This window comes from Oncorhynchus clarkii, chromosome 9 (genome assembly GCF_045791955.1).
Source record: "Oncorhynchus clarkii lewisi isolate Uvic-CL-2024 chromosome 9, UVic_Ocla_1.0, whole genome shotgun sequence".
Taxonomy (NCBI): domain Eukaryota; kingdom Metazoa; phylum Chordata; class Actinopteri; order Salmoniformes; family Salmonidae; genus Oncorhynchus; species Oncorhynchus clarkii.
Window position 1 is genome coordinate 13,374,392 of NC_092155.1, and position 26,654 is coordinate 13,401,045.

At 42.6% G+C, this 26,654-nt stretch overlaps 2 protein-coding genes across 3 annotated transcripts; both read right to left on the reverse strand.

The window, feature by feature from the left end:
• Positions 1 to 275: 275 nt before the first annotated feature.
• Positions 276 to 15,148, reverse strand: LOC139415912 (AP-1 complex subunit sigma-1A-like). 2 transcript variants are annotated; one of them, XM_071164077.1, is made up of 5 exons: positions 14,989 to 15,148; positions 7,113 to 7,291; positions 5,117 to 5,225; positions 3,011 to 3,148; positions 276 to 2,614 (listed from the first exon to the last, which is right to left on the reverse strand). In XM_071164077.1, exons 1-5 carry the CDS (start codon positions 14,989 to 14,991, stop codon positions 2,567 to 2,569), a joined length of 477 nt encoding a protein of 158 aa, XP_071020178.1. In that variant the 5' UTR covers positions 14,992 to 15,148; the 3' UTR covers positions 276 to 2,566. The 2 variants fall into 2 exon arrangements, with proteins under 2 accessions (XP_071020178.1, XP_071020179.1); XM_071164078.1 differs by lacking the exon at positions 14,989 to 15,148 and adding an exon at positions 14,261 to 14,298.
• Positions 15,149 to 17,888: 2,740 nt separating this feature from the next.
• LOC139417092 (plasminogen activator inhibitor 1-like) lies at positions 17,889 to 23,387 on the reverse strand. The gene is made up of 8 exons (XM_071166340.1): positions 23,242 to 23,387; positions 21,305 to 21,543; positions 20,594 to 20,818; positions 20,223 to 20,417; positions 19,618 to 19,917; positions 19,284 to 19,370; positions 18,799 to 18,882; positions 17,889 to 18,363 (listed from the first exon to the last, which is right to left on the reverse strand). The coding sequence occupies exons 2-8, from the start codon at positions 21,540 to 21,542 to the stop codon at positions 18,317 to 18,319; spliced, it is 1,176 nt and encodes a 391-aa protein (XP_071022441.1). The 5' UTR covers position 21,543; positions 23,242 to 23,387; the 3' UTR covers positions 17,889 to 18,316.
• Between the last annotated feature and the right edge of the window lie 3,267 nt (positions 23,388 to 26,654).

Below are 26,654 nucleotides of genomic sequence, written 5' to 3' on the forward strand. Positions count from 1 at the left end.
ATGAAACGTCTTGAATTTCAAAACAGCAGCTACATCAACTGGTAGCTGTGCATTAAAGTCTATAGACTGGCACTTCCTACTATCGGAACCCATTAAAAAACATGCATGGGCATTCTGTAGTTAACACAAAATGCTTTAACAAACTATTACTAGCTACAGTTCCATTTTACATTTAAAATAAGGACATACGCTCTTATCCAGGCCGACTTACTGTCAGTACATTCAACCAAGGTAGGTAAAACATTTTAAACAATTCAGAAGGCACAAATACACAATACTTTTAAAATGTGATTTTATTGTCATTATAAAATTACATTGCCACATGATTCCCTGTCTGAAAGCCATTGTAAATCGTCATTGCAAATAGGAATTTGTTAACTGACTTGCCTAGTTAAATAAACAAATTCAGGGAAGAGGGCACCATGACTGGACCGTAGTTCAGTAGTTATTTATCAGACCTCCTACCCCTAATGCTGGATTACAAAAGGAATAAAACACCACAGAGTCCCTGAAAAACATCAACACTACTCAAAATATCTTTCAATTTCAGGTGCAGCTCCAATAATCCACACTAGACCACTAAGAAGCTCTGTCCCATTGCTCAGATCACTTCATCCCACTTTGAACAGAACACTATATAGGGCAGATGAGATGGAGGATTGAAAAGAAGATTGAGTATGACTTGATCTAATCCATCCTCACCATGAACGCTGTAGACCGGAGGCACTGGTGCTCTCTCCTAGAAGCCTTACGTTACTCCAGACACAAAGAGGATTGGGTAAGTAGGTAAGTAATATATTGGGCATGAATTCTAAGTGGTATGCCAGCGTGGATATTGGAACACAGCCTATGTATTGCTACTTGGAGTGAAGCAACGTATTTGGGAATGCACACTAGCAAGTAGTATGTTGGTATGAAGGTTGGAACGTACCTTGTTAAAAGCAAAGGGCTAAAGTCTGGTTACAAGAACACACATTTATAGTCTGAAGCTAAACTCTACTAGTTGCAGTTTCTTCCCTCTTGTTGCAGACAAACACATGAGGACTCTTTGGAAAGTAGGTATTCCAGAGGCAGAAATTGGGGAGAAATGATCTGCCATGTGGTATAGTACTGCATTTAGTGTGTGTGTGTGTGTGTATATAGGAATGGTAGCTAGGTCAATTTTTTTTGTGTATTTCTCAAAAAAAGTCACATGCATCTTAAAGTAGTTCACATTTTTATGCATTGCAGCTCAAAAACAAACTGACACTATTTTTTTGCCCTGTGTTCGTTTTAACTAAGTTGAATCATCATCATCATCATCATCTCATATACCATCACGTTGCACCCTTTAAACACATTCATGTTAGCACATCCACACAAGGGCTAAAACGGCACAGACTTCTCCATAGGTTAGTTGCTCAACACAAGAGAGCAAGATAGAGAGATGGTCTGAAACAGTTCCGGAATAGAACACAGAACTAGAATTCTAAAGGAACTCTGGATGGAACTGGAATTTTGGGTAGAATCATTTTCAGATGGTTTCCCTTCCTCTTTATATGAATGTCAAGGTTACTTCTTTTTGTTCCCTGACAAGATCCAAGATAGGTTCAACAAAGCTCACCAACGCAGACAATCAATGTGTTCCCTTAAAAACAGCAAACGTATTATATTACTATTATTAATAATAATAATCTCATAACATGTGGTCCATATACAAAACATTTTAAAACAGCCATTTATTTAAAAGCAAATTCATGTCCCCCAAATGGCACCCTATTCCCTATGTAGTGCCCTACTTTGACCAGAGCCCATATGCACTATATATAGGGAATAGGTTGCCATTTGGCAACGCAACCCTAGTCTGATCAAAAGTAACCTGCTCAGTGATGTTTTGATGTTTAATTGCATCCCCAGCTATAAAAAGGCTTGAGATGTGTTCTGACCTGCCTCTTTTGAGGGAAATGTCAAAGGTCAAATCAGACCTGGGTTCTAAAACGATTTCAAATACTTAAAGTCGAGCTTGATTAAGCTTCCTGGCACAATGGAACCAATAGAATGGTCTCCAGGCAGGCCAAAGCAAACGCTGGAAGTACTTGAAGGATCTTCAGATACTATTTGAACCCAAATCTGGGTTACATTACAGTAGTAATAGATAAATCTTCCAGACAAAAGTGGAATGATTTTCACAGAGCTAATATACATTACGGTTGCAATATTCCGGTAACTTCCCAAAAATCCTAAAATAGTTGTATAACCCCAGGAATCAGACAGGATTTAACAACAAATCCAGAATCCACCATACAGGATTTCTGGAAAACTTGAGAATTTTGGGAAAGTTCATTTTGCAACCTTAAACCATCATGATAATATACAATTAATGTCAGCAATGCTTTGAATTCAGTAGTACCAGAACGTCAAAGGTGTGAATCTCATCGGACCCCCCCGCTTAACCCAAACCCCTCCATTCACCCCCTCCCCATACACACCCACATCACAAACCCCCTTTCCTCCCCCCTGCACCTGGAACCAAAGAGTCTTTGTCTGTAGCCTGATAAAGTGTTGTGAGCAGAGTACCCTGCTGTCACTATGCCAGACCCATCTCCTCTAGAACACTCCTGGGAGATTCATCCTCCTGTAGGGGGAGATAGAGAGAAGGGGAACAGCATAGCATTACATATTACAAGTCTAGAATGTACATTATTACATGATGAGGGTCTATGACCTCATCCCCTCTTGTAATTCAGCAGTATCTCTGTGGGGAACAGATGCTATGACAGGATAATGATTACCACCACCGTACAACACAAAAAACATAGATCATTCATTCTAAGGTAGAGTCCTAGCAAGTATGGTAGGGAGAACTCCAAAATACACAGATTGAGGTCGAGTGAGACTCAAACGTTGGTTAAAAACAGCCATTCAATAGTTTGAAGTATGAATAACACTGGTTAGCTGGAGTTTCACATTATTTTTAATAAGAGAGATCACTTCTTCTTCCTGTGGTGTGTGTGTGTGTGTGTGTGTGTACCTCCTGCAGTAGGTCGGCCTGTTCGATGGCCTTGAGTACACTCTTCTTGGATGTATCCTGGATCTCTCCCCCGATCAGAAACTCATCCAGTATAAAGTAGGCCTTCTCAAAGTTAAAGATGATGTCCAGCTCACAAACCTGCCAGGGCGCACGCACACACGCAGGGAGGAATCAGAATCACCTTTATTTACTAAGTACACTTACATAAAAACACAGAATTTGAGGGGAGAGAGGGATGGTGACCATACAGTTCATTCAGAAAGTTCAGACCCCTTCACTCTTTCCCACATTTTTGTTACGTTACAGCCTTATTCTAAAATTGATGAAATAAAAATCCTCAGCAATCTACACACAATACCCCATAATGATAAAGCAAAAACAGATTTAGAAATGTTTGCAAATTTATTACGAATAAAAAACAGAAATACCTTATTTACATACATATTCAGACCCTTTGCTATGAGACTCGAAATTGAGCTCAGGTGCATCCTGTTTTCATTGATCATCCTTGAGATGTTTCTACAACTTGGAGTCCAATTAAACTGATTGGACATGATTTGGAAAGGCACACACCAGTCTATATAAATTCCCACAGTTGACAGTGCATGTCAGAGCCAAAACCAAGCCATGAGGTCGAAGAAATTGTCCGTAGAGCTCCGAGACGGGATTATGTCGAGGCACAGATCTGGGGAAGGGTACCAACAAATGTCTGCAACATTGAAGGTTCCCAAGAACACAGTGGCCTCACTCATTCTTAAATGGAAGAAGTTTGGAACCTTCCCAGAGCTGGCCACTCAGCCAAACTGAGCAATCGGGGGAGAATGGCCATGGTCAGGGAGGTCACTGACAGAGCTCTAGAGTTCCTCTGTGGAGATGGGAGAACCTTCAAGAAGGACAACCATCTCTGCAGCACTCCACCAATCAGTTCTTTATGGTAGAGTGGCCAGACAGAAGCCACTCGACAGTAAAAGGCAGATGACAACCCACTTGGAGTGTCAAAAGGCACCTAAATGACTCTCAGACCATGAAAAACAAGATTATCAGGTCTGATGAAACCAAGATTGAACTTTTTGCCCTGAATGTCAAGCGTCACATCTGGAGGAAACCAGGCACTATACCTACAGTGAAGCATGGTGGTAGCAGCATCATGATGTGGGGATGTTTTTCAGCAGCAGGTACTGGGCGACTAGTCAGGATCGAGGCAAAGTACAGAGTTCCTTGATAAAAACCTGCCCAGAGCACTCAGGAACTCAGACGGAGGTGAAGGTTCACCTTCAAAACAGGACAACGACCCTAAGCACACAGCCAAGATAACGCAGGAGTGGCATCAGGACAAGTCTCTGAATGTCCTTGAGTGGCCCAGCCAGAGCCCGGACTTGAACTGGATCGAACAGCTCTGGACACACCTGAAAATAGCTGAGCAGTGACGCTCCCCATCCAACCTGGTAGAGCTTGAGAGGATCTGCAGAGAAGAATGGGGCAAACTCCCCAAGTACAGTGTGTTCCAAACTTGTAGCGTCATACGCAAGAAGACTCAAGTCTGTAATCTCTGCCAAAGGTGCTTCAACAAAGTACTGAGTAAAGGGTCTGGATACTTATATAAATGTGATATTGCCATTTTTTTCTGTGGAATAAATTGCAAAAAATTTGAGAAACCTGTTTTGATTTATCATTATGTGGTATTATTTGTAGATTGAGGGGGAGGGGCACAGAGCGAGGAGAGGGGCACAGAGCCAGGAGATGGGCACAGAGCCAGGAGATGGGCACAGAGCCAGGAGATGGGCACAGAGCCAGGAGATGGGCACAGAGCCAGGAGAGGGGCACAGAGCCAGGAGAGGGGCACAGAGCCAGGAGAGGGGCACAGAGCCAGGAGAGACATTTGGCCATAGCAGTGAACAAAAAAAGCGAGAGGGTTGGCTACAGGAGAGGGGGATGAGAGAGAGTTGGCAATAGAATAAAAGATGGTGAAGGAGAGTGAGCGATGAGAAAGAGAGAAGAAAGAATAGGAAAATAGAGAGTGATAAAAATATAGAGTAGGAGTGAGAGAGCAAAAGAGAGGGTGGAGAAACAGCGTGAGGGTTGAGAGAGAGAGCTGGAGTGACTCACACTGCCGAAGTACTTATCCAGCAGCTCTACGAAGCGGTGGATGACCTCCAGAGTAATGAGCTCGTTGTCCTGCTCTTCCACCGCACAGCAGAAATACAGACTGGCATACCTGACACACACACCTGTTGTGTTACTGAAGATCAACACACCCACACTTTAATCGTTGAGGTTAACTAAGGTGTTCCGCAGGAGGGAATAACCGGGGAATCTAGAACCCTCCAACCAGGACTTCTGGAAAACCTGGGAATTCAGGGAAAGTTAACAGAATTTTGCAAACCTAGGTTTAGCTGAGAATAAAAGGTCCTGGGGAAATCTCTGGAGCGCCAGTCCAGTCCGTAACCCAGGAAAACTAAGAACTACTGAAAGCGAATCTTGATATGCTGCTGTTAACAATGCCAATCTATGCAGTGTAGCAGCTAAATCCTCAACCTTTCCACCAAAGCAGTGGCGGGTGGCTCCTTGTTATTGTTTGAATGCAGATTGCCTCTTTAATGACTCAAGTCTATGCAGTGTAGTCAGACAATTCAAGGGGTGTGATATTCAAAATGGCATGTGCCAGTCTTTACACCATAGTGTGTGCATCTGTGTTAGAGCATTAGAGAAGTCAGCTCGTTGGCTCACTCCCCTGGCCAGAAACAGGTACTGCACGACTGCAGAGCACAATGATTAGACGCTTCGACAGAATCACTGAGCGTCAAAGCATCACACACCAAGGATACTGACGGCCGAGAGATACTTAGTACATCTGTCCATTGTCGGCAGTAAATGTCTTGTTCACTCAAATCATTTGCCGTCTGCCTAGATAGCTTAAGAAAGCAACGCTGTTTGGCTTATGCCCACTTCTAAATATGTAGTTAGCTAATGTTGGCTAACTAGAAAGCTGCGCTAATGTTGATAGCTAGCTAAAATGTGTAGTAAGTCCTTGTTGTGGCCATCTGGCTCGTATCAACATTATCATTAAATCAAAGGATTTGTTCTTGCAAGTGCACATTATCAAACCTAACAAAAAAAAAAGATGTGCGCAAAACTCCTAAGCTAAATGTAAAAGACGTAAAGACTTGCTTTAGAAAAACAATTAAGCAGCATACTATCATTTATTTATGTTAGTCCGGGCTCTCCAATTGGCTCAGTTAAATTGTCGACCACTGACAGGCACGTTCTTTGTTCTAGTAAAAGAAGGAACGGCCTACTACTGTGATAAGTACCTATCGACCCGTCAGGTCTCGGTGTGTCTAACCTCTAAGCTACTGTGGGATCCTATGGGCAGCTTTAACCCAGAGTGCTGTGTGTGGATGCCTTCTGCATGAGTGGTGGAATGAGTGTTAAAACAGAATCACCGAGCATCCGCTGTATTGAAACACACTGTACAATCTAAAACGCTGTCTGCTGTGAGACATCAGTGTTGAGAGAAAACAATACACATGCCTGAAAGACTGCCTGGAGCCTGGGCGATTCACTGTGATCACACACAGTCATATCACGAGGTGACATTCTGTCTCTTTTAATCCACCCGGAACCACGTTTTAAGGGCAATTATTAACGTCCCCCCTGGAAACACATTTGAATGGCAATTATTACCAGTAAAGTGGGGCCAGATGTTTTGATGGGGGGGAATGATTAGAACGTAACACCAAACACTGAGTCACTGGTTGACTCATCATTCCAACCATGACAACTCATTTTCGGAGACAGTTCATTCCACAATTAACACTTTCCAGAGGCCCCCTAGAGAGAGTGAGTATGCATCATTTCAGATACTAATGCACATATAGCTCACAGATAGCAGCCCATGGAGCACATGCTCAAGTGTGTGTGTGAACAGTGGGTAGCGCCTACCTGCTGATCCACACAACCATGAAAACGTAGGTATGCAACAAACAGCCTGTCCTTTTAGGGAAGTGTAGGATGTGGTACTGTACATGTGATTATGTCATGAATATTATGAATGTATATCTACTGTGTGTGTTGAGACAGAGAGACAGAGATATTCCAGTACCTCTTGTAGACGATCTTGAGGTCCCTCCACTCCAGGAAGCTGCTCATTTTGGGTTTGCGGGCCAGGACCACCTGCATCAGTTCCCTGACCATCTTCTTCTTGTCCCTCTCAGCCGTGGCAGTGTACCACTTCTGGAGACGCAGCTTCCCCTGCCGACTGAACAGCAGCATGAAACGCATCTATACAGGGGGAGGAGATAGCAAGACACTGAAATATATTGGTTGTCCAAGACTAGGTTTAATCTGTGTCTGGGAAACCAGGGAGCGTGGAGGAGGAAGCAGGGGGTATGATAGACAGAGGCTACCAGAAGGGAGATCTAGGCATAATAAAGATAAATATTCAGTTGTTGGATCAATACTGGACACACACACACCACACACAGTGAGTCTGATACATTAACAGCCTGCACTGGGATGATGGTAGAGCGCAGTGGGAGGGAGGGAGAGGAAGAAATGAGGGAGCGAGAGGAAGACAGAGAGCAAGGTGGGAGGGAGAGGGAGGAAGAAATGAGGGAGAGAGGAAGACAGACAGAGAGCAAGGTGGGAGGGAGAGAGCAGAAGACAGATGAGGAAAACCAATGGAGGAAGAGAGAGAGGAAGACAGACAGAGCCCTTACCTCATGACTCAAGTGCATTATTTTTTCAAAACATTTTCACAGGAGTCTACTGCAGGTATTTCTAAACTGGAGTAATGCTGTCAGGGGTACGCCAAATACAAATGTGATTTTTAAAAAATCAGTTTAAGAAATCATATATTTATTTTTCCCCTTCCCATTTTCAAACAGTACATTTATATTTTCCAATGGGGCTATACATTTGGGTGAGGTTTCTCCCCCTCCCACCTCGTTTTACTGCCAAAAATGTAATTAAACCATCTAGTGTTCAGCTAAATAAAAACAATGTCAAATACAGGAAGCCTAGTCAAATAATTAACACCCAATCACATTAACCGTTACTCTCTCACGGGAAACCTTCACTCTTGCACAGACATTTAGAAACATGACAATATGAAAAATAAGCCACGGGAGTTTGAGCGAGAATAAAGATGACTTTCGGGTAGCAAGACATGTATAAAAGCAACAGATACCATTAATAAGAAGGGGCTAGAAGAGTCTTATATGGTGAGCTACCGAGTGGCTTGGACAGGCAAGCCCCATACTATTGTAGAGGAATTAATTATTGCTGCTGCCGCCACAGATATGGCTGGGACAATGTTGGGGGGGAATAGCCCCCCCCCCCCCCCCAAGAAAAAACAACAACTATACAAACAATGTCTTCATCAAACACTGTTTCACGACGTACAGCGACATGGTAGGAGATGTTTTTAAACAATTACTGCTTCGCATACAAGCCAGTGAATTCTATGCGTTACAGCTGGATGAGTCAACAGGGCCTGGCACAGCTCCTAGTATATGTCCGTTACGTTCATGAGGGGGTCAATTAAGGAAGACATCCTCTTCTGCAAACCACTGGAATCCAGGACAACAGGAGAGGATATTTTTAAAGTAGTGGACAGCTTTGTGACATCAAATGGACTTTGGTGGTCAAGATGTGTTGGTCTCTGTACTGATGGCACAAAGCCAGACAGGGAAACATAGTGGAGTGGTAACACGCGTGCAAGCAGTTGCTCCCGACGCTACTTGGGTACACTGCAGCATCCACCGAGAAGCTCTTGCTGCCAAGGGAATGCCTGACAGCTTGAAAGACGTTTGGACACTACAGTGAAAATTGTTAACTTTGTTAAAGCAAGGGCCCTGTACGCTCGTGTATTTTCTGCATTATGCAATGATATGGGCAGCGACCATGTAATGCTTTTACAACATACAGAAGTGCACTTGTTATCAAGGGGCAAAGTATTGATGTTTTTTTAATTGAGAGACAAGCTTAAAGTTCTTTAAGGACCATCATTTTCACTTGTCTGACTGCTTGCATGATGACGAGTTTCTCACACGACTGGCCTATCTGGGTGATGTTTTTTCCTCACCCAAATGATCTGAATCTAGGATTACAGGGACTCTCCGCAACTATGTTCAATGTACGGGGGAAAAAATAATGCTATGATTAAGAAGTTGGAGCTCCTTTCTGTCTGCATTAACAAGGACAACTCACAGGTCTTTCCATTTGTATGATTTTGTGTGTGCAAATTAACTCAAGCTTACGGACAATGTCAAATGTGATATCGCAAAGCACCTGAGTGAGCTGGGTGCACAATTACATAGGTACTTTCCCGAAATGGACGACACAAACAACTGGATTCGTTATCCCTTTCATGCCCTGCCTCCAGTCCACTTACCGATATCTGAACAAGAGAAGCTCATCGAAATTGCAACAAGCGGTTTGGTGAAAATGACATTTAAATCAGAAGCCACCGCCAGATTTCTGGATAGGGCTACGTTCAGAGTTTCTTGCATTGGCAAATAGCACTATTAAGACACTGATGCCCTTTGCAACCACGTACCTACAGTTGAACTCGCAAGTTTTCATACACTTAGGTTGGACTTTTCAAACACTCAACACATTTCTAATTAACAAACTATAGTTTTGGCAAGTCGGTTAGGACATCCACTTTGTGCATGACAAGTAATTTTTCCAAAAACTGTTTACTGACAGATTATTTCAATATCACAAGTTCAGTGGGTCAGAAGTTTACATACACTAAGTTGACTGTGCCTTTAAACAGCTTGGAAAATTCCAGAAAATTATGCCATGGCTTTAGAAGCTTCTGATAAATGATGTCAATTGGAGGTGTACCTGTGGATGTATTTCAAGGCCTAACTTCAAACTCAGTGCCTCTTCGCTTGACATCATGAGAAAATCAAAAGAAATCAGCCAAGACCTCAGAAAAAAAATGTTGTAGACCTCCACAAGACTGGTTCATCCTTGGGAGCAATTTCTAAATGCCTGAAGGTACCACGTTCATCTGAACAAACAATAGTAGCAAGTATAAACACCATGGGACCACGCAGCCGTCATACCGCTCAGGAAGAAGACGCGTTCTGTCTCCTAGATATGAACGTGCTTTGGTGCGAAAAGTGCTAATCAATCCCAGAACAACAGCAAAGGACATTGTGAAGAGGCTGGAGGAAACAGGTACAAAAGCATCTATATCCACAGTAAAACAAGTCCTATGTCAACATAACCTGAATGGCCGCTCAGCAAGGAAGAAGCCACTGCTCCAAAACCGTCATAAAAAAAGCCAGACTACGGTTTGCAACTGCACATGGGGACAAAGATGGTACTTTTTGGAGAAATGTCCTCTGGTCTGATGAAACAAAAATATAACTGTTTGGCCATAATAACCATTGTTATGTTTGGAGGAAAAAGGGGGAAGGCTTGCAAGCCGAAGAACACCATCCCAACCGTGAAGCACAGGGGTGGCAGCATCATGTTGTGGGGGTGCTTTGCTGCAGGGGGGACTGGTGCACTTCACAAAATAGATGGCATCATGAGGGAAGAAAATTATGTTGCTTCAATATATCCACATCTCAAGACATCAGTCAGGAAGTTAAAGCTTGGTCGCAAATGGGTCTTTCAAATGGACAACGACCCCAAGCATACTTCCAAAGTTTTGGCAAAACAGCTTAAGGACGACAAAGTCAAGGTATTGGAGTGGCCATCACAAAGCCCTGACCTCAATCCTATAGAAGATTTGTGGGCAAAACTGAAAAAGTGTGTGTGAGCAAGGAGGCCTACAAACCTGACTCAGTTACACCAGCTCTGTCAGGAGGAATAGGCCAACATTCCCCCAACTTATTGTGGGAAGCTTGTGGAAGGGTACCCGATACATTTGACCCAAGTTAAACAATTTAAAGGCAATGCTCCCAAATATGAATGGAGTGTATGCAAACTTCTGACCCACTGGGAATGTGATGAAAGAAATAAAAGCTGAAATAAATAATTCTCTAATATTATTCTGACATTTCACATTCTTAAAATAAAGTGGTGATCCTAACTGACCAAAGACAGGGAATTTTTACTAGGATTAAATGTCAGGAATTGTGAAAAACTGAGTTTAAATGTATTTTGCTAAGGTGTATGTAAACTTCAACTGTATGTGAGAGTGGATTCTCAGCATGCACTAGCATGAAAACTAAAACACAGGCACAGACTGTGTGGAAAATGATTTAAGACAGACTCTCCAATACAACCCAACATTTCAGAGTTATGTGCATCCTTTCAAGCACACCCTTCTCATTAAGCTGTGGTGAGTTATTCACAATTTTTGACGAACAAATAAGGTTTTATATGTAAAATGGCCAAATAAAGTAGAGGTCGGCCGATTAATTGGAATGGCCGATAAATTAGGGCCGATTTCAAGTTTTCATAACAATCGGAAATCGGTATTATTGGATTTGGCCATTTTTTTTTACACCTTTATTTAATATTTATTTAACTAGGCAAGTCAGTTAAGAACACATTCTTATTTTCAATGACGGCCTAGGAACGGTGGGTTAACTGCCTCGTTCAGCGGCAGATCGACAGATTTTAACCTTGTCAGCCCGGGGGATCCAATCTTGCAACGTTACAGTTAACTAGTCCAACGCTCTAACCACCTGCCTCTCGTTGCACTCCACAAGGAGACTGCCTGATACACGAATGCAGTAGGCCATAGGCAGGCTCCACGTGGAGTGCAATGTAATGTAATCAGGTAGTTAGAGCGTTGGACTAGTTACCTGTAAGGTTGCAAGATTGGATCCCCCGAGCTGACAAGGTAAAAATCTGTCGTTCTGCTCCTGAACGAGGCAGAACGTTCCTAGGCCGTCATTGAAAATAAGAACGTGTTCTTAACTGACTTGCCTAGTTAAATAAAGTTGTAAAAAAATAATACTTAAAAAAAATAATAATAATCTGCGCCCAAATATACCAATTTCCGATTGTTATGAAAACTTGAAAATCGTCCCTAATTAAATCGGACAGAGGTCGACCTCTAGTATAGAGGGAAATAGTCCTAGAATTCCTATAATAGCAACAACCTAAAACTTCTTACCTGGGAATATTGAAGACTCATGTTAAAAGGAACCACCAGCTTTCATGTTCTCATGTACTGAGCAAGGAACTTAAACATTAGCTTTCTTACATGGCACATATTGCACTTTTATTTTCTTCTCCAACACTTTATTTTTGCATTATTTAAACCAAATTGAACATGTTTCATTATTTATTTGAGGCTAAATTGATTTTATTGATGTATTATATTAAGTTAAAATAAGTGTTCATTCAGTATTGTTACAAAAAAATAAATATAGGCCTATTAAATCGGTATCGGCTTTTTTGGTCCTCCAATAATCGGTATCGGCGTTGAAAAATCATAATCGGTCGACCTCTAAAATAAAGAGCAAAATTATTGATGATTATTATGTGTGCCCTGGTCCTATAAGAGCTCTTTGTCACTTCCCACGAGCCGGGTTGTGACAAAAACTCACTCATTCTTATGTTTAATAAAATGTATCGATTAGTGTGTGTGGCAGGCTTACAAAGATGGCAAAAAAACAACATTTGAGAGTGCGCTAACCCTGGTGCTAGAAAGGGTACACAGCTGGAGGTTGAATGTTTGAAGGGGTACAGGACTATAAAAAGGTTGGGAACCACTGGTCTACTGTATGCACACAGTGTTAATATTGAGGAGGAACAACTGTCCAGTAGCAGAGATTGCTATAGAACACTGGAACTCCCTGGCACCATGTGGCCTGACGGAGCGTCAATCTCCTCGATACTACTGTAGCACAAACATTAACCCCGGTAGCATATGGCCCAACTCACACCAACCATTCTCATTAACTCTGGCCCGGATCTCATTCTCAACTCTGTAATACAGCCTGCCTGCAACATTATCATATGTGAAAGTCACCTTCTAAAATTACTCCATAAACATATGTGCATAGTGCATAATGCCTGCCTACCTGCGTGTGTGTGTGTGTGTGAGAAAAAGAGAGAAAAAACAAGAAAGAACAGTGAAGATGTGAGAACTAAACAGTGTGTCCTCAGAGACACTACAGAGCGAGAGAGGCATGTGATGCGGTAGAAGCGGCCATGTTGTGTACAAGAATAGAATTCTCTTTGGGAGTATTCTTAGTCTCATCCGTGTCAGATCCTAAAATATGATGTGATGTTGCAGCAGCAGTCATGTCTGTCAATGGACCCACAGTATTGTAGCCTGGGCCCAGATCTCCTATGGTCGTTGTCGCATTTGGCATGACAATGACCATATATGAGTTGGCAAGACAGCCTGGTTCCCGATCTGTTTGCGCTAACATTCAATTTAGCCAACAGACTTGACAGAGCTCTTCTGTGTACAATATGTCCATGTAAAACACAATTAGAACTCAGAGACCCATCACTCTTCAAGAAGCAATGACCAGACAACCATAAATATTAGTTAGTTTAGTAATCAAATATTATTGACAGCAACTGTAGGGATGATTAAAAGTTCAACTGAGGCTAAAGCAAACACAATATTAGATTGAAAGCTATACAGAGAACATCAGTAGTTAGTATCATCTCCCCTGTAACTATTCCGCAGGTCGTTGCTGTAAATGAGAACGTGTTCTCAGTCAACTTACCTGGTAATATAAGGGTTAAATAAAAAAAATAAAAAAGTAGCCTGAGTGCCAGTCTGTCTGTGCCATCATGGCAACTCCTTGTCACTTAGTGCCAAACAAGGAGTTGCCATGATGGCACAAACAGACTGGCACTACGAATAGTTAGTTACCATGAAAAACACAGAAGCAAAGCTGAGCTACACATGATGTTAGGGACCAAAGGTTAAATACACAGAACTAGACGAACCGTACAAACTAGAGCTGGGTGATAGACAAATCCACTATAAATGAATTATCACAATAATTTGAACATTAAGTTTATCACAGTGTGTAAGTCTTTTTTTATGTTACCATTAAAACTGTTACTGTTATAGCTATCAATTGTCCCATTAAAAATAACCCATATTAGCACATTTATTTCAGTTCAAACTTTACATTTCTCCAGTAGAGCCCTAGAGGTTATTTATCATAACGATATTAGCAAAATGTTCAAGATAAGTGTTTGGTTGGTGTCGATCATTTTTGGTTCATCGTCCCAGCTCTAGTACAAACTACTCACACCAATCAATAATACAGACTACTTGGGCTATGCTAGTTCCACTTTACTTACAGTCAAACCCGCTCAGTGCTTTCTCTCTGGTATAAATCTGACAGAGAGAAGAGACACGGAAGGGGTGTTATGTCCTGTAGTAGGATACTGGTGACATGGAGACAGCATTTCCCATTTGTATTGGAGTGTACTGATGAAAGGAGTGTTTATGAAGTTGACAAAGGTGGACATGGTCTAACAGTCAACAGTTCATCATTCTGTCCACACTTGTACAATAAAAGGTATCAGGGCAGCAATACAATAGGTAGTTAGCCTAACTGACTGACAAACAGGTCCGCAACAGAGAAACTAGTGCCTGAATACTTAGCTGCACATTTAAATCAACACACATTGTTCATTTGTATCATTGCAGGTATCTAGATAGATTTTTGTCTAATCCAATGACAATGGTCTAATCACTATAGTATCTGGCTAAGCAAATATCAAAGGTTAGTTTGAAGCCTCGAAGCTAACTTGCTAACTAATGAGCATACAGCTTGCTGGCGAAGTTAGAATTTATATTAGATACAATTCGAATGTACAGCCTGTCTATCAGCAAGCAGTTACCTGTATTTTAGCATTAACCACTTTACATTGCTAACTAGGTAACACAGTTCAACTGTCAGTTGGCCAACCGGCTTGGTTTACACTGCTTCCTGAAACCATACACTTTGCTAGCTAATGAGCTAGCAGGTTAGCTTTAGCTAGTCAACTATTTTTATGGCGATACTATCGCCGACAATACTTACCATTTTATCGGGTTCTCGACGCAAATATTAACGCGTGTCTTCCTATATGAATGACTTGATTTGGTTTTAAACGCAGCAAGCGTCAACACTCCATCTCTGTTTCAGCAGAACAGTACGGCTAACGCGAACAACCCGTTCGGCCAGTCAACAAGCTAGTAGTAGGAAAGAATCCGGTGACTTACGTCAGCACGCTGAACATTGCGCATTGCACGCTGAACAGGCATTGCGCATTTTGAGGCAACCGTTTTGTAGCCAGGCCAACTCTCTGTATTTTTTTTATTTTAATGTATTGCAACAATAATAACAATAATACACATCTATACAGGGACAATCCTGTGAATACAATGGAAAATAAAATACTAAAACACCAGGCGAACCGCCCCCACCACACACACGCACAAAATGAATACCCTTGTCAAACCAAAGGCCTTGGAAAACTATTATTCCAAATCAATGTTTTATGAGGGGAAAAATTGTGCGGAAAAATCAAATTTACTGATGAGACTTAGACAATTTCACAGGTAATTATGGAGGGTCAAAATCACATTTCATTTCAAGTCCACCAAGTTAATTAAACAGACTGTTAGGGATATGATACCGCATAGCGGCAGGATTAGACAGACGTAATTTTAACAATTAATTCTAAAAGCACCCACTAACGACTCAAACTCAATAGCCTGTAAACCTCCACGATCATAGTCTTTCACTAATTGAGATTTCCGAATAGAATGCTTTTTATTCCTCCAAACAAATCTAAGTATAACAGAATTTACTTTTTTTTAATGTTATTAGAATAAATAAAAAGGGACTGACTTGGGTAAATGATTCTAGAAAAACCATCAGTCTTGGACAAAAGAATACAACCCAAAATGTAGATATTGTCACATCTGCTCCTGCTACACCCTCTGGTGTTCATCCGGTGTCTTCTTGATCTGCAGTTACTCCCCCTGTACACACTCTCTCTCTCCCTCCCTCTCTGTGTGATTGTGTGGTTGGAGACAGGTGTGCTGGAGTCAGAGCAGATCCCTTACCAGCTGCAACTCGTTCCATAATCAAGACCTCTACAAATACTCAGTCCTGCCACTTCTACTCTGCCAGATTGTAATCTCTGCTCAATCAGTTCATGATTCTAGCCATTTATGATTATGCAAGATTCTGTTACGCTGCTGTGCCTGTTTCCTTGTCTGACACTGTTTATCCTCTCATTGCAGTTTACTACTCTGTCTCCTGTTCCACATCTCACCACTTTTCTCTGGATTTTACTCACCACCACTACCTTGAACACCCCTCAGGACCTGTTTACCCTGTACTACTCCGCTAACTTCAACCTCAGTCTCCACATCTGGTTTATCTGCAACTCATCTGAGCTTCCCTGAATCTGCACTCCATATCTCTCTGTAACAAATATTTTGGTTAATTCATCCCTGTTTCCTCATCTGAGTCTGCTCTTGGGTTCCCCTGTGTCGCCCCACTTTACAGATATCATGTTGCAGCCACTGACTTAATGAGACTCGTGGAATTAATCCTGTTATTGATGTTCAACAATTCTCCATCTGAAAGGTTTTTGGTGATGACAATACCGACATATTGAACTTTTTATTAGGTATGGTGGAAATGTTGATGGACTCACAGCAATGAATTGGCATGAGATCACATTTGTTAAGGTTGAGAGTCAACCCAGAGTCCATGGCTATTGACAGAATCAAGATATTGTCCAAGGGAATAACAGCCCTATCCTTTAGGAAAGGGCGGTATCTTCTGCAAATTGACATATTTATATCTTTACCAAAAAAATGCAGATCCCTTTTAAATGATCAGAATTGTTAAGAAATACGGCTAGTAAATCTGTGGCTTAAATAAAAGAGGGGAGATTGGACAACCCTGTCTAATTCCTCTAGCGCTAGAGAAATGTAGGGATGTGCCATTACTCATAACCACTGAACTGCTCGTATCATTCTACATCATTCCTTATCACTTTACAGAAATTCTCCCCGAACTCAAAAGTAGGGAGTTCGAAATAAAAAGTTGTTTTAAAGTGGCAAAAGTCTTTAAAAAAAAACATATGAAGCCATCATCTTCTATGAATTCACTGTAGTCTAAAATATTTAAAACCAATTGTACATGGTTATGAATACTCTTTTAAGGCTGATTGAGTTTCACTGATCTTATCAAGGCCTTGTTTCAGCTTATTGGCATAGACATGGGCTAGTAATTTGAAGTCAGTTGCCAATAACTTGACTGGTCTCCAATTGTCCAGGTAAAGAGTTCTTTGGTTTGGGTATAATAACTATTAGTCCCTGTCTCAACACGCTAGATCTAGGCCTATTTCAAGCTATTACGTTAGTAAAACTAACTGTAGACATCAAGTGCTTTCATTTGCGTTCATGAGTAGCCTATATTTTGTAATAAATCTGATTTGTTGTGCATGATGAGTATTCTTGGGAGGATCAGGGGCATGACATGTGGAGTGTCTCTCGCACGAGTTCAGTATGTTCGGGTGGTGTTGCCATGACAAACAAGACAGTTGATGATGTGGTTTCCATGGAAATTGAGTTCTTACGAAATGATGGCCAAAATGTGTTCATTTAGTCAAAGAGAGATTTTTATAGATTTATACACGAGTTAAATTGGCGGTTTTATCAGAGGCTCTACATATTGCAGGCAATATTACATTTAGGCCTGCTCTGTTGCCTACATTTAGTGCAACCACAACATGCACACAGTTTATGTCACACTGTGGGGCCTATTTTATTGTATTCAGAATCTGAATTAAAACCGATATTTCTGGATCCAACTACTCCAATTAAATAATTGATTTTCTAAGTCACTGTTCATGTTATGGACACAAGAGGTTGACACTAATGTGCAAACATTTTAAATTGTAAGCGTCAACACATTCGTTTTTTTTTTAAAGTTGTCATTTTAATAAATATATAAATACTTTAAAAACACAACTTGTTGGAACAAGCAGAGCAATACAGAACAAGACAAATAAAATTCATACATATTTTTTCCCATTCAATCATTTTCCCTTCATATCAATTTCATTTTCAACCATAACAATTGCTCACATTACAATAAAAAAAATATATCCCATAAGAACAAATAACAGATATATAAACTTTCACTTATCAAAATATATGCATTTTCCCCTTTCGGTAAGGTGGATATGTGTAATTAACTTGTAGTTAATGTCAAGGTCATAGATGTAACTATTCATGGTCGGTTTCAGTAGCAAGTTGATTGACAGGTATTCCTGCCAATGGAATGATAGGAATGTCCATGGTCATTGTGATCGAGTCTGTGTTTCAAGGGTTCCTATTGGTCACTAGTGTTGCTGGGGTTGGTTGACTTGACCCATGAACAAAACAGCACCTGGGATGGGAAAACAAATATATTTTATATTAGAGAAAGAACAAGTTAGGAAGTATGCCAATGTGTCAGAGGGACAAAGATAATTCCAACAAGATCATGCAGTATATGAATTTACTCGAACGTGTATGCACTTGTATAAAGAGGGCACAGCTAGCTAGACTTATGGTGAGTGGAGACAGTGGATCACCAAGGCTAACATATATATATTTTTTTACATAGATGGTGATGTAGCAACAGGAAGCTGGTGGCACCTTAATTGGGCAGGACGGGCTAGTGGTAATGACTGGAGTGGAATCAGTGGAATGGTATCAGATACATCAAACACGTGGTTTGCATGTGTTTTATGCCATTCCATTTGCTCCATTCCAGCCATTATTATGAGCCGTCTTCTCCTTAGCAGCCTCCACTGATGTAGGTATAGTAGGGGAAACTCACCTGTGGACTTGTGATGGATGAGGAAGAGGAAAGGTCTGTTCATTGTGATCTCCTCTACAGCCATACGAGAGAACAGGATGGCAGCTGGAAAGAGGCAAAGACAGGAGAGGAGACGATGCAGTCAAAACGGAACTCAGATACTATCATCAATTCATCTTTACGTGTCTCTCTATGATAGGCAATGCAGTCAAAACACAACTCTCTATTATTTATTATTGTAAAGTTAGCATCAATTGCTTCTGAATTACCATAGCATACATCCATATCACAGGAGGCTGCTGAGGGGAGGACGGCTCATAATCATGGCTGGAATGGACTGAATGGAATGGCATTGTATACCATCGTTGGATACCATTCCATCCATTCTGTTCCAGCCATTACTATGAGCCCGTCCTCCCTAATTAAGGCGCCACCAGCCGCCTGTTATCCATATAATAAATACTGAATTGAGTCTGTCATCAACATGTAGTCTATGGATCCTTTACCTGTGGCAGCTGAAGCCTTGGTTCCCTCCTCGTTCACCTCAATCTTGACTTTCTGCAGAACCTTGGACACACACAGAGGCTGCTCAGCTGAAAGAGAGCGAGAGAAAGAGAGGGAGGGAGGTTATATTATTTTATCTAAAAAGAATAAGAAAACATACAGTATATTTGTTGAACACTGATTATACAGAAGTGGAAGGCTAGTGTGGATATTGGAACGGAGCCCATCCTATTCCTTAGGCCCTGAGTCGGGTCATAATAGTGCACTGTGTAGTAAACAGATTGCCGTTTCAGACACCAAGCGCTAACTGATGAATAGTAATGGTAAGGTACTCACTGGTGATGCGTGTGAAGTCTGCCTTGGCCAGGTTGAACATATCCCCCAACCCCATCTGGATTAGAATAGACTTCAGTTCCACCTCAGAGTCCAGGGTGAACCTAGGCAGGACCAGTTGACGTTTAACACTCCTCATCTCCTGTCTCCACTGCTGCAGCCGCTGGGTGGTCAGCTCGCTACTGAGGGAGCTCACTGGCGTCTCGGGCTCGAAGGGGGAGACCAGCAGCATGCTCAGGGACTCGCCTTCGTACGGAACCTCGATGACGTCGTAGTCCACGCCGTCGGGGGTCACAAACTCACCTGTAGAGGAGGAGAGGAGAGATGGAGGTTGGAATAGTTTTGTTTTGATTGGTGGAGGTAGCAGTCATGATTGGTTTAAACACTGTAGCTGCTGGCTTGGGGCTGACTTGTAGGAATGACTGTTAAAGAGTACATACCCTAAGAATCTTAACTGTAAAATGATGTCAATGGGAGATGTGAGTTACGCGCACAGATCTCATGTCCTGTGAGTGAGGTCTTCTTAAAGTAACACGAGTGTTTACACACAAAAAGGCTGGATTAAAAGGGAAACTCTAAAGTGTTTACAGTGCCGACGTGCTACCCACCGTATTTGAAGCGGTGTGTGAGCCTCATCATGGGTACGGGCACGGAGCTGCCGTTGGCACAGTGGAATAGCCTCTCCTCTGTCATCTTGGGGTCAAAGGGAACCTTCCATAGCCCCTGGAAGTGAAGGGCGTTCAGCAGGACCATACGGGTCTCATCGGTCAGAGCACCGGAAGACAGGAATGAAGGGATGGTACCTGGGTGGAAAGAGAAGAGAGAGGTATGGAGGTTTGTTGAGAAAGTGGGGTCAGTACTGACACAAATGTTTGATGCCATGGTAAAATTCTGTTCTGTTCCATTCCATTCTATCATCATTCTGATGAATACTAAACTATCCTCCACTTTGTGTCATCTGTGTACTACTGTATCTCACCTGCAGTGTGGTCAGAGACCCAGGCGTTGATGATGTCCAGGGCCTGGTCTGGCCTGGAGAAGTCCAGCTGGTGAGGGGAGGCCTGGAAGGCTTTCCCCAGCCCCCTTCTGAAGCCTTTCTCCAGAGCCATCTTTCTCTCCACCATGACGCCGCTGGCCAGCTCCACTCCCTCCTCACTGGAGATGTCTCGCTGGAGAAGACGCTGCTGACGCGCCATCCCTCGCTCTGGAGGAGGACAGAAGGATTGATTGATTAATTGATTTGAATTTCTGGTTAAAGGTACAAAGGCTGGAGAGAGAGAGGAGGAGGAGGTAGAGGAGAGAGGAGAATGAATGAGTCACAATTGCATAGAGAGATGTTGAGATAGTAGGAATGAAATCTAATTTTATTCGTCACATGCTTCGTGGACTAACAGTGAAATGCTTACTTACTGGCCCTTCCTAACAATGCAGAGAGAAAGAAAATAGAGAAATAATGGAAAAGTAAAACAATAACAAAACTAGTAATAGATAAATGATAACTGAGCTATATACAAGGGGTACCAGCACCGAGTCGAATGTTGCTTGTCACTAGAGTCTCTTTTTGTTATGAATATGTCAGCCTACGGTTATGTCATCGTCAAGGCCTCATTGTTAGGGTAAAGTCTACCATCTGTATCGCTTTGTAAATGTCCCCTGTGTTATCAGACACACAGCAGCTATTCTCCCTTGCCTTGTAGTGAGAAACCCAATTTGGCGTTCAGGGTCTTCAGGGTGTTGCCCCCAGCTCCCAGCTGAGCCATGGCCAGAATGGTGGCCACGCCGTAGGGGGAGAAGGCCAGGTTAGACCCCTTGGAGTTCTGGGCCACCTGGGAGAAGACCCGCATCCCAAAGTCTGTCTGTTTCTCCTGCAGGTTAGAGATGGCGGCTCCGGACAGGCCGAGGAAGAACCACACGTACAGGCACAGCATCCTGGGGAGACATGGAGGAGAGGGGGAGGAGAAGGTTAGAGGACTCTAACAACATTATATACAGGTAAAGCATTCAAAGGAGAGAGGGAGGAGAGGAGAGAGCTATTAGTGAAATGATAGAGAGATCTAACAATATTGTATAAAGGGAAATTAGGAGAGGAGAGGAGAGGAGAGGAGAGGAGCGGAGAGGAGAGGAGAGGAGATGAGAGGAGAGGAGAGGAGAGGAGAGGAGAGGAGAGGAGAGGAGAGGAGAGGAGAGGAGAGGAGAGGAGAGGAGAGGAGAGGAGAGGAGAGGAAGATTAGTGAAATGATCGAAGGATCAAAGAAGAAATATCAAATTTGAAAATATGTCAGATTATTAGCTGTACAAGAGTGTTACCCGAGGGGTTACGTATAAAAATGTTAATACCATATGTTTTCTTGAAACACCCAGGTCAGTTTTTGAGTCAGCATAAAATACCTTGCAGTTGGCACACTTTCTGCTGGCTAGCTATTAGAATTCAGAACCCTTTTAAAAAGCATTTCACAGCTCGTTTATAGCTAAATCTGTTTGTAGTTGAGCTAACTTCTCATTCCACCAGACTAGTACAACCAGAGGTATGTTACAACACTTCTGGAGGAAGGATAGTAAATCAGAATAGTTCACATTCAGTCATATTCACGAGGCACAAACTGAAGGAAACGGACTAAAACTGGGAGGGACTATACCAGGACTTGTCCAATAAATTTTTTTACATTTTACTGTTGGATTGCTATGGTGTGCACTAATTAATATGACCCTGGTTCTCAATGGAAAACCTTGGCACAGAGACACAGTGAACCTGGCATTGGATTAATGTGGGTACAGACAGACATGGGTGAGACAAAACAAGAGACAAGACACAGGTGCCAGCCTTGAATATGCGGGTGTGAGACAGACATAGGGAGAGAGAGAGAGGGAGAGAGAGTGAGAGAGAGAAGGGGGGAGAGAGAGAGAGAGTGAGAGAGCGAAAGGGAGCGAGAGAGAGAGCCGGAGAGAGAGAAAGAGAGACAGACAGACAGAATGTGAGCGTGTGTGAGAGAGAAAGAGACAGAAGTGTGTTAGAAAGTAGATAGGATGAATTTGAGCTGCTGAGCGGGGGGGGGGGGGGGGGGGGGGGGGGGGGGTAAGCACCCCAACCCTAAGTAACCCTAACACTCTAACCCATCAAAGACCATGGCTTGTGCAGAACACAGTCAGTACAAGACGTGTTTCTTGCGGTTCCTACACTAGTGTTGTCTACTACTCCTCTACTCAGGCTCCCCCAGTTCAAACGTAATGGTCTGCAGGTTCTGTTTGTCCAACTTGACTCACCTCTCGTCCTGTCAAAAGCCCTTTCACTGTGTGGTGACTGACCTAGTGACTGGACAACAGACAATAGCTGTGCCCCGGGACTTCTACAGAACAGTCTACTGAAGTTTAGGGTTCAAATATTGACTCTTATACCATGGCATTGTTGAATACTCGTTTCTGATTGGCTTGAAGGGAAATAACACTGTTACAACCTCTGAGATAGTTTATAGACACCCGCGGACAGACAGAAGGTAAATATATAAGTTTCCATTTAGTGATTTGTTACATAATAATAACAACAAATTACATTTCTAAGAAGTTTCCATGAGGGGCATATTCCAAGATGTGATAAAACCTGTTCTAAAGAATAGAATAATCCAAACTCACTCTTAAATTGAAGTTGAAGTGTTGAAAGATGAACTAGTTGAAGATGATCTTGAAAGTTGCTTGAGAGTTGCTTGAGAGTCTCTGCAATAGTAGTGGGTCAGTCTTTTCCCTGTCAGTTAGAAGAGAAGCACCGGTTGAGTGTGAGTGTCTGAGTGAGAGTTCTACTGGTTTTTATAGCGTAGTCGTAGCGACATGCTTCACCCTAGGCCACTCCCTCTTCCCTCCAGGCCCCGCCCATGTAGACACGCGCCGAGAGGAAGTTATTAGTGACTATGAAGTCATCATCCGTAACTGTCTGGACTGGCCTCACTCCTTAGTGAGGCTGTGGCACACACACATGTGCAAACCAACACACACACACACACAAACACACATTCGTACATAGACACACACTAGTGCACACACACTCTCTCTCTCTCTCTCTCTGACACACACACACTCTCTCTCTCTCTCTCTCTGACACACACACACTCTCTCTCTCTCTCTCTCTGACACACACACACTCACTTATGTTCTTTGTCACTCTCTTTATGTTTCTTTTTGCACTCGGAGAAAGAGTGAAGGAGTACGTCCAGTCATGCTGTTGGGAGTGCCCACTGTCTGGCAAGGGCTGCTGGGAAGAAAAAATCCCTACTCACCAACTGGCCGATGTCCAGTTCATGCTTACTAAACCAATGTAACCATTGTTATCTTTAGAAATGCCCTCACTGAGAGCAATGAGGCTCACTATTCATGTTTAAGAGAATTAACGTGTGTACGGCTTAAAATAGTGGTTTTATGAGAGGAGAGGAACTGAGACGGACGGACAGAGAGAGAGAGTTTTTATTGTTTATTTAATTTTTGTATACACCTTTCCACCAAGGAATCCCACTGAGAAAGGAAGCTCTCTCATTGAAATGTTCTGCTTGTTCCACCTTGTACTGTGTCTAGTCATTCATCATCGTCTCTCTCTCTCTCTCTCTCTCTCTCTCTCTCTCTCTCTCTCTCTCTCTCTCTCTCTCTCCTCTCCCCCCCTCTCTGTCACCCTCTCTCTTTCCCTGACAACAACTCTTTCTCTCCCTGTCTCTTTCCCTCTCTCTCTCTCTCTCTCTCTCTCTCTCCCCCTGCCAACCCATCTCTCTCTCCCACTTTCTCTCTCTGCCAACCCCTCTCTCTCTCTCCCTCTCTCTCTCTCTCTCCCTCTCTCTCTCTCCCTCTCCCCCCCTCTCTGTCGCCCTCTCTCTTTCCCTGACAACAACTCTTTCTCTCCCTTTCTCTTCCCCTCTCTCTCTCTCTCTCTCCCTGCCAACCCATCTCTCTCTGCCAACCCCTCTCTCTCTCCCTCTCTCTCTCTCTCTTTCTCTCCCTCTCCCCCCTCTCTGTCGCCCTCTCTCTTTCCCTGACAACAACTCTTTCTCTCCCTTTCTCTTTCCCTCTCTCCCTCTTTCTCTCCCCCTGCCAACCCCTCTCTCTCTCCCACTTTCTCTCTCTGCCAACCCCTCTCTCTCTCCCTCTCTCGCTCTCTGTCTCTCAATTTAAGGGCTTTATTGGCATGGGAAACTGTAGATATGTAGATAATTAACAAAAGTGAAATAAACAATAAAAATGAACAGTAAACATTACATTCACAAAAGTTCCCAAAGAATGAAGACCTTACAAATGTCATATTATGTGCAAATAGTTAAAGTACAAAAGGGAAACTAAATAAACATAAATATGGTTTGTATTTACAATGGTGTTTGTTCTTCACTGGTTGCCCATTTCTTGAGGCAACAGGTCACAAATATTGCTGCTGTGACGGCACACTGTGGTATTTCACCAAATAGATATTATCAAAATTAGGTTTGTTTTCAAATCCTTTGTGGATCTGTGTAATCTGAGGGAAATACGTGTCTCTAATATGGTCATACATTTGGCAGGAGGTTAGGAAGTGCAGCTCAGTTTCCACCTCATTTTTTGGGCAGTGTGCACATAGCTTGTCTTCTCTTGAGAGCCAGGTCTGCCTACGGCGGCCTTTCTCAATAGCAAGGCTATGCTCACTGAGTCTGTACATAGTCAAAGCTTTCTTTAAGTTTGGGTCAGTCACAGTGGTCAGGTATTCTGCCACTGTGTACTCTCTGTTTAGGGCCAAATAGCATTCTAGTTTGCTCTGTTTTTTTGTTAATTCTTTCCAATGTGTCAAGTAATTATCTTTTTGTTTTCTCATTGCTTGGGTCTTATTGTGTTGCTGTCCTGGGGCTCTGTGGGGTTTGTTTGTGTTTGTGAACAGAGCCCCAGGACCAGCTTGTTTAGGGGGCTCTTCTCCAGGATCATCTCTCTGTAGATGATGGCTTTGTTATGGAAGGTTTGGGAATCGCTTCCTTTTAGATGATTGTAGAATTTAACTTCTCTTTTCTGGATTTTGATAATTAGCGGGTATCGGCCTAATTCTGCTCTACGTGCATCATTTGGTGTTCTACGTTGTACACGGAGGATATTCTTGCAGAAATCTGCATGTGGAATCACAATTTGGTGTTTGTCCCATTTTGCAAATTCTTGGTTGGTGAGCGGACTCCAGACCTCACAACCATAAAGGGCAATGGGCTCTATAACTGATTCAGGTATTTTTAGCCAGATCCTAATTGGTATGTCAAATTTTATGTTCCTTTTGATGGCATAGAAGGCCCTTCTTGCCTTGTCTCTCTACTCGTTCACATCTTTGTGGAAGTTACCTGTGGCGCTGATGTTTAGGCCGAGGTATGTATAGTTTTTTGTGTGCTCTAGGGCAACGGTGTCTAGATGGAATTTGTATTTGTGGTCTAGGCAACACCATTATTTCTGTCTTACTGAGACTTATTGTCAGGGCCCAGGTCCGACAGAATCTGTGCAGAAGATCTAGGTGCTGCTATAGGCCTTCCTTGGTTGAGGACATAAGCACCAGATCATCAGCAAACAGTAGACATTTGACTTCAGATTCTAGTAGGGTGAGGCCGGGTGCTGCAGACTGTTCTAGTGACCTCGCCAATTCGTTGATAAATGAAATGAAATGAACTAGTCTGCTGTTAATGATAATGCAGGTTGCTATTGATGCATATCCCACGGTAGTTTTTGGGATCAAATTTGTCTTCACTTTTGTGGATTGGGGTGATCAGTCCTTGGTTCCAAATATTGGGGAAGATGCCAGAGCCAAGGATGATGCTAAATAGCTTAAGTATAGCCAATTGGAATTTGTGGTCTGTATATTTTATCATTTCATTGAGGATGAAGCGGCAGGTAGGTAGTGGGAGGTAGCTACCAGGGTGGCAGGTAGCCTAGTGGTTAGAGCATTAGACAAGTAACCGAAAGGTTGCAAGATCGAATCCCCAAGCTGACAAGGTACAAATCTGTTGTTCTACCCCTGAACAAAGCACTGTTCCTAGGCTGTCATTGAAAATAAGATTTTGTTCTTAACTGAC

Excerpts from the sequence above, each read along its gene's own strand:
- LOC139415912 (XM_071164077.1), bottom strand. Across the intron at positions 5,226-7,112 it reads CTCAAGATCGTCTACAAGAG|GTATGCCAGTCTGTATTTCT; the intron begins GTACTGGAATAT and ends TGTGTGTGTCAG. Across the intron at positions 2,615-3,010 it reads AGGCCGACCTACTGCAGGAG|GAGGATGAATCTCCCAGGAG; the intron begins GTACACACACAC and ends CTCCCCCTACAG.
- LOC139417092 (XM_071166340.1), bottom strand. The coding sequence starts at position 21,542 with ATGCTGTGCCTGTACGTGTGGTTCTTCCTCGGCCTGTCCGGAGCCGCC. Across the intron at positions 20,819-21,304 it reads ATTGGGTTTCTCACTACAAG|AGCGAGGGATGGCGCGTCAG; the intron begins GCAAGGGAGAAT and ends GTCCTCCTCCAG. Across the intron at positions 19,371-19,617 it reads AGACTTCACACGCATCACCA|CTGAGCAGCCTCTGTGTGTG; the intron begins GTGAGTACCTTA and ends GCTCTCTTTCAG.